Genomic DNA, 8265 nt, shown 5'->3' on the forward strand with positions numbered 1-8265 from the left:
ATGAATCAGGGCTCAGTTTAAGTTCATCTTCTCTCATCTCATAAACTTAGAATAGAATAGTTCGGTTGGAAGGGACTTAAAATAATCATCTAGTCCAACTGCATCTCTACCTGACTATGAAAAAACTGCCCTTTTTTCCTTTAAGAATCATGTTACTGAAATCCCATTTCTGAATTAGTCTTCATCAATGATAATGACACAGTTGGTAGCTGATTAAGTGAGACTTCATATCAGAAGATATACCAGGTACCCAGATATCTCCATATCTTTTATAAATACAGCTTTGCTGTCTGAGACTGTTCCTTTCCCTCACCCACCAGCAGAGATATCCTCCACGGGAATTCACTTGCTACAGCCCATGATGCTAAGGTGGGATAGAATTGGGCAGAATTGTATACTGCTTTTTTGTTTTTCTTTTTAACTGTCACTGTATTAATGCTGTGGTGGGAGTCAGCTAAGCAGAGAACTGCATGAGGGGTGTGCATGCCTTGGGAGCATCCACAGGTGCTGTGGAGCAAGGCAGTGAGCACTGCGGACTCTGCTGCGAGCTCTGCTGGAGATGCTTCTCCCAGGCCTGTAATTCATGCTGAGCATGGAAAGAGCGTGGCTGCAAGACAGTGTCCTGAGTAATAAAGGGTCTTCGCAGCATGGAGACTGTATGCCTCTAGCATCGATAGCAGGCAAAGTTTACTCCTGAGTTTTCATTTTCAGCACAAAATCAGTCTTTCAGATTCTTTTTGAATTAGGAAGGCAAGAAGAGCTGGGAGCCAGGATTTACTGCGCATATAAAACAAGGTACCACCAGTAAAGTTACCTGCAGCATCTGCCTTTGTGTAAAGGCAAATATGTTTGCCTGAAGTCCAAAATTCAGCAGCAGCCAGGAGCTTGCTGCCTTGCAGAGGCCAGATCGCATTTCTGTGAAAGCAGTAAATCCTAGCTCCCAGCTCCTTATAACTGAAGGGAGGAACATACCTGAGAAAGGGCTTCTCTATGGTTGCATCCAATTCACTGTTTTGGGGTGTTAAAATGCAGTCATGGGCACGTTTGCAGCATTTAAGATGGATAAAGTAAAAGTACTATTTCCTCCATTAACTCAGTCTTGCAGTATTTTCTCACCCAGCAAAAGAAGTGTTTCAGTCTGTCATTTTTTTTCTTTTAATCATAAACTATCATGGGAAGGAAAGAAAAAAAATAAAGTTTTTCTTTACAATTGATAGACCTTCACAGCTGTTTAGGTAAAGCTGTTTAAGTAGGTTTAAAGTAAGTGGAGTAATATTAACTTTTGAAAAAGAGGCAAGCTCTAGTTCCTTGAGCAGGCCATGCAGCGGCTGGTTAGTTGATTCCATGTTCTTAATATAGTCTTGAAGTTTTGTTTATTAGGTTTCATTGGAAATTTCCTGTGCTTGTTTTCCAGTGAGATTACAAAATTTTTTTGTTCCCATATAAGTCAGAAATGGGACTGCCTATTAACTATTCAACGGCTATTACTTTTCAACTTGCTAAATGTGAAAGTAAGCAATAGTATCATTCTCACAATTTTATGAGCGTAAAAATGAATTCGTTAGCGGAATCTGATTATGGCTTCATAAAACAGAAGGGTAATGATTTGATGCCTGCACCTATTACACTTGGTTAAAATTTGTATTTTCATAGCTCCCAAAAACCCAGATAGAGAGCGCAGCCTTGTTAAACAAAGTAGAATCCTAATGTTTAGCAGAAAGTCTTAAATTACTAACTTAATGAAACACAAACCAAGCATCAACAAACAACATGTAAGCAGTGACTTTAATAAATGAAATTACTTAATGAATAGCCCCTGTCCTGAGTTAGACATTATGATTGCTGTGAAAATGTAACATATCTCTAGACTCATCGATAGTCTTATGATTAGAGGAGAAGTAATTTTTCTTATTTAGCTCTGAATTGTACTGTAAACTTGGGTGATTTGAATAGGGCCTATAGCTTTTTTCCTAGATGCAGAAATCTGAATCTAGCTATTCACACTATATTTATTACCCAATGTCTATTAGCACCTGTAACTATACTTGTGGCACACTCTTGGCTTTGGATCCTGAGAATACTCCATGCTTTTCACCCACTAATCTCAAGGTACAGGACAGCTCGTATTTGACTTGGCATCCATCTGTGATGTTTCTTGTTAGCTGGAGTCTGTGTTGGTAAGCAATACAGGCTCTTCTCTATCAGGCATAAGCTGCTGTTTCTTCAACTTCAGGGCTTTTGGAATGAAACTGAAATTTAAAATAAACAGGCACCTTGTCATTTGGTAAATACATTTTAAAGATTGTTTATGTTTATATTTGAAATGTGTTAAGGTGAGGCCTCTGTAGCCTAAGCAGTTCTCTGGTGGGTGGGATTGCATTCTCGATGGCTGCTTTCACATGCATTGGTTTCCTTGGTATGATGTCAGCTCTAATTAAATGTGCAGCTGACTCCAAAGCTGGAGCAGCAGCAGAGCTTCAGAAGGGCCTGGAAGAGACCTCTAAAGTAAACTGGAAGAACAGTAAAAGCTGCACAAGATGAGTGCAGAGCTTTTACATGTGTGTTGTGACAGGTGAAATAAACTTCAAGGCTGTGAAAGACTGGAGAGAAGAGGGGAATACAGTAAGGGAGTCAGAATTCAATCTTGTGCCTCACAGCTGTGGGCTTATTACACCATTGCCCAAGGCTTCAGTATTTCAACACAGATATTTCAAGGCCACGTAGGGAGTGCATGAGAGTAGATGAATGGCCTGTGCGAAGTCATTGCTATTCGTAATCTTCCTCTTAAGCATCCATTCCACAAAACCTTCCTAGTACAAAAAATGAATGAATATGGTGGAAACTGTGTTGCTAAGACATGGTAGAGCTGATGGTTGGAGTAAGTTCAGAGTAGAGTGGAAAATGTTTCACTCTTCCCAGACCTTATCTTTTTGTACCTTTGGCGCAGCTCTAGAAGTAATTTGTTGATGTGGTTTGTGTAGAAAACACAAGCTACATTCAGATGGAAAGTCAAACAGATTGTATATAATGTGTTGCAGGCAGTGTTTTCTTACCTAATTTTCTAAAGAAGACGTAATGCTATTCCTCTGTCTGTGTCCACGTCCTTGATGTGTTTTGACCTGATGGCCAACCTCAGGCATATTTAACAGGGGAATAGATGTTGGGAAAGAAGTAATACAATGAAAGAGAGTCTGGAAGGAGAGGAGAGGCCCGAGTTAATGACCCTTTTTGGAGAGAAGACACATCGTTAGGACAAAGGAGCTGTATTTTGACCTACCTGCTCCTCTGTCAGCATGTGCCCGCTGGCACTTCATGACAAGAGGCAGGGCAGGATGTGCAGCCGCCTGTTCTGAGCCACACAGGAACAAACTGATAGGGGCTGAGAAAGAGAAGAGAACCGTGGGGATAAGGAGAAAACTGGTGGGCTCTATGCGAGAGGAGGGAGTTGAAGGTAGTAAGATGGAAAGAAAGTGGAGAGAATATGGGTGAAAAGAAAGGATGTAAAACTTAAATATGTGGAAAAGCAAGGTTGGTTAGTCCTAGAGCATATGGAACAACTTGTGTTGGGATCAGATAAGAGGGGCAGTAAGGTGGGGTTTTGTTTGGTTTTAGTATTTCTGTTTTTCAGTCTTCAGTTTTAGCTAAGATATTGCTAATTTTCTTTTTTGCAGGTCTTGATTTTATCCGGGCTGAAGGGTTTGTGTTTTCTCATGTTGCTGATGAAGGGATTATAAATGCCTGTGCAGGTAACCTGCTACGATACAGAAAACAAGTTGGAGCAGAGAACATTCAGATTTTTGCTGATATTAAAAAGAAACATAGGTAAATACAAGCAATTTTTTATGTAAATATGAATGTAATAATGATCTTATATTTTTCTCCATTTTCTTATTTTTTTTTAATGCCTATTTAGTGTGAGGAAAGTTAATGATATAGGGAGAACTTTATTGTTCAAGCAAGGTCTTGCAGTGGTATTAGAGGATATATTTAAAAATAAATTTGCACCTGTAAGCTGCAGGTTGCTGCATCTGTGAAGTTTACAGTTGTTTAACCTTCAGGATTTATAAATGCAGACTGTAAAAGTTTTGCATCTGGTATTGGGTGAGATTTTGTGTACTTGTGTATATGCCTATTATGTTTAAAGAAATTTTGTTTCTGGAGGCCAGGCATCCAAGGTTATTTTTAATTATGCAAGCAGTTGCCATATAAAAGCATACAAATCATAACATTTTGGCATTTTAAAAAGCTATTCTCTTTTTTCTCCTTCCTGCCAATAATACTGGTTTCTTCTACTTAAATCAGTGCTGTCTATGTACGGATTATGTTTTATGATTATCAGAAGGAACTTACGACAGATGAATCCAGTCTCTTTTCTGCTGATACTTTATCATAACTATCACATGGTACCTTCAGCTATTTAGATGTCACTCTTTGGATCTTTTTCACCAGAAGAGCTGCTCAAGTGTTAGATTATTTCGCATGTATAATATATAATTAAAATGTTTGTGTGTAGTATGTGGGTAATAATGAGAATAACCAAGTCTGGAAGATCTTAAATACCTAATAAACAGGTAATAAATTTCAAAATAGAAAGGAAACAATGCAGCGTGGTCAAATTAAGCTTTTAAGGTCCTTTCACAGTGATTTCTTTCTAATGATTTCTTTATATATATATGTGTATGTATATATATAAAAAAAAAATACATTGCATTAGACTTTTTTATAAAAAATCGATTGCATCATGTGATTTTTTTTCTTTGTCTTGACGATTGATGAATTGATATTTGGATTATACTTCCTGTTGTTCAAAGGGTTTGCTTTCTAAGAAACCCTTTTTGTTTCAGGCAGATTCATAAGCTGAGAAGGAAATGTTAAAGGACTTGTTGGTTGAGTCTTTTAATGTAGAAAAATATTCCTGTCACTGAGAGCTGCTAGTCTCCTGTTCTTTAAAGGGCGAGAAACTATTTTTGCAGTCTACTGCTGTGTTACGGCTACCCTCCATGTGCTAGTTTTAGGGTGCCTACTACTCTTAAGCCCCATTTCAACCTCATTGTGCGTATTAGGTACTTAGGCCTGCCTTTCTTCAGCTGCAGAAGGGTAGTTAGTGTAATTCCTTTTGCATCCATCGCCATGAGTGGAACGCACTGCACACACGTGTTGCCTCTGAATATGGCCAGAGCATGGACCCCTCCAAGAGTGTTGTCCATCCAGGCTGATCCAGGAAAGAGGTTGGCTCCATCACCACTCATCAGTGCAACATGTTGGCCATAGCCATTGTTTTCTGCTTAAATGGAACTATAGAAACAACAAAGTCAGGTGTTGAACCAGCAATGGTTGGAATTCTTTCAAAGTTTAGAACCGTTTAAATTAAAAGCTTCTATTGCTATAGGTTTCAGACAAAGTGCGTCACCCATGTATCAAAGACTGTTGTTGAAAAGCTGGGTTGCAAGTAATTTGTGTTTGTAACTGCTGTGTAAGATGTGATTATATCATAGGTAATAACTATACTTTCTGTTAGTTGGACTTCGTGAAATGGAGGGTGTTAATTCTGTTCTAGGCAACAGAATCTGATTTATGAATGACAGCACAACCACAACTCCCACTTGAAGTCAGAGCTGTGTGTGCTCAACATTTCTGAAATACAGGTGCTCGACATGTAAGCAGCTGTCTCGATTGACACTTGGTAGTTCACACTTAGCAATCGCTCTTTAGAGACAGGAGACCCATGGCAATAGACTAATCAATTACGGTTCCCTGATGGAAAAGGTTGGGTTTTTTCCTCTTGTTCGTATAGCAATTTTACATCCCATTTTAAAACAGGACACTTACCCTCTCTCACAAAGCCTGCCTTTGGTTGTTCTGACAGCGAGTAAGATGAAGAAATGCAGTCTAAACATTCAACAAGATGGATAACAAATGTGTGTGCTGACAGTAAGCACAGGGTATGTTCCTGTTGTTTACAGTGCTCACACTCTGACGGCAGATGTCAGCGTGGCCGAGACCGCTTCGGCTGCTGAGCTCTTCCTGGCTGATGGGGTTGTACTGACTGGCACGGCTACCGGATTGCCTGCAGATCCTCAGGAGCTGAAAGGTGAGAGCTGTCATATGAAGGTCGGACAACAGGCGGTGAATCAGCTTCTGGATTAATGTAGAAAGAAATCTATATATCCACTGATTCATAAGGAAAAAAAAAGAGGGAAGAAAAGAAACTCTCGCTGTGGGGTTTGATTTGATACAGCAGAACTAATGTGATTGAGGTGCTATTCAGATTGGCTGTCATATGTTTCTAAACAACAATTTGGCAGGACAAAAATGAAAATTATTTCAAGCTTTTTTAACACTGGATGATGCTGAGGCTTAAATGAAAAAAATCTTTAAAATGTGTGTAAAATATGTAAAAAAAAAAAAACAAAAAAAAAACCCAAAAAAAACCCACAAAAAACCCCCAAACAACCACAAAACAAAAAACCCAAACTGTTTCTAAACCCATTTCTAAAAAATCTTAATATAAGAAAAAGCTACTTTTTAGCCTTAGTAGAAAACTAACTAACTATAAATCTTTTCATTGAACAGTTAAGCATTTTTATCTTTCACAATGAAAATGGAAGTCCTGCAAGAAAAGAGGCATTTTGATAAGGCAACATTCCAAACAGGAATATCAGGGAAAATACTGCTTAAAGGTTTTCAGAAAGAATACAATTTCAATGGTAGATAGAAAGATATTACATCAAACTGATTTCTAAATGGTGTGGACTTTTTATCAGGGGAGAGTCATTTGACCTATGAGCTCTGACCTTTGCAAAAGTTTTATATGATTCTTCATGTTTTTCTATTGGCATAAGTTTGGGCTGTCTTCATGCAAATGGATCGCTGCCATGCTAGAATTAAAGTTCTATCATGGGGGCATTTGATTTTCATCACTAATTTTAATTTAGATTAATGGCTTGAATTTGAGGGTCTCACTACATAAAATAGAATGTGTATTTTTTTAGGTTTTATTTTTGCTGGCATGCTTAAACTTAGCATGTTCTGAAGTTCCAGTGCAGAGTGAATTGTTTTCAATTTATGTTAGCTGATGAGGGTGAAAACCATATTTTACTTGCCACAGATACCTGGACCGCAAACGTCTTTTGAAATAATATGAAATCATCCAGTGTTTTCAGGGTTTTACCTGTATCATACGTGCTTAACAGCATTTAAAATGTATGTTGAACTTGTCAAAATGGGGTTTTATTTCATACATATTAAACAACCTTTTTGCCCAATAGGTTATAAATTACTATGCTTCAATCACCAATGTTAAAAAGAAAATGATGGTTTGTTGTGAATATTGAACTCTTGAATTAGTTGGGTCTTTTGGTACAATAAACTAGAAATGATACGTGGAACAGGTGACTCTGAAAGCGAGGCATATTTCAAGACTACAAAATTTCATTAAACTAGAGCTCCATCCCTGCCTGCAATTACCGTCTCCACCACCCTTAATGCAGATTAAATAATAAAAAAAAAGGATTTGATAAGTCTTACAGCAAAATCCTAGATGAAATTCTGCTTTCACATATGCACATGCAACCTCCATTGATTTCCTGCATCGGCGAGCAAAACCTGACCTCTAGGCCCATAGGTTTTTTATCACAGGACTCCAACCAGACAGCACCATGGCTTCTGCTTTTCTTTCATGTGAACAAACATGTCAGTCTCCGTCTTGTTCTCTTTCTGGATCCAAAGAACAAAATGACTCGGAGTTGGCAGCTGTAGTGAAGTACACACATTAATTTTGTGTTTGGATTTCTGCTATGAAAGCAAGAATCTGTGGATCACGGATTTATTTTACTTAAGTCACAGTATTTTGGATGTTAGCAGGCCCTCTTTTAAGAAGGATGTTGGCTTAAAACAGTTCAGAGAAGAACTTAAAAAATCAATATTCCAGGGTATAAGGAAATGACAAATTAGGCATATCTATGTCAGCAGATTCTTAAAAGGAATCAGATATACAGTCTACAAAGTTGGTGTTGATGTGAGTGAAATTTTGCATTTCACGAATTTATGCAGCCCTGAAAGTGCTGTATTACGATGATACACACAATTGGGCACCTTTCATCACGCTGCAAAGCATCGCTTGAAAGCAGAACCAAGAGACAGATGAGATTTTGTCATGTCTTTTTTTCAGCTTTGTTGTGCAGTAATATAGAAGTGTTTTTGCCTTTGTGTTGAATTGACTGATTTGTGATGGAGTGTGGGAAATGAGTGTTTCCCTGTCAAGCC

General features: G+C 38.2%; 1 protein-coding gene across 1 annotated transcript in view; it reads left to right on the top strand.

Annotated features, from left to right (window-relative positions):
* LOC103913745 (uncharacterized protein F13E9.13, mitochondrial-like) overlaps nt 1–8265 on the top strand; it is a 53668-nt gene that overhangs the window by 11223 nt on the left and 34180 nt on the right. The window contains exons 3-4 of the mRNA XM_009320287.1: nt 3672–3822; nt 5964–6091. Of these exons, the coding sequence (XP_009318562.1) occupies nt 3672–3822; nt 5964–6091 (279 nt within the window). The remainder of the gene's footprint in view (nt 1–3671; nt 3823–5963; nt 6092–8265) is intronic.

This window comes from Pygoscelis adeliae, unplaced genomic scaffold (genome assembly GCF_000699105.1).
Source record: "Pygoscelis adeliae isolate BGI_AS28 unplaced genomic scaffold, ASM69910v1 Scaffold62, whole genome shotgun sequence".
Classification (NCBI taxonomy): Eukaryota; Metazoa; Chordata; class Aves; order Sphenisciformes; family Spheniscidae; genus Pygoscelis; species Pygoscelis adeliae.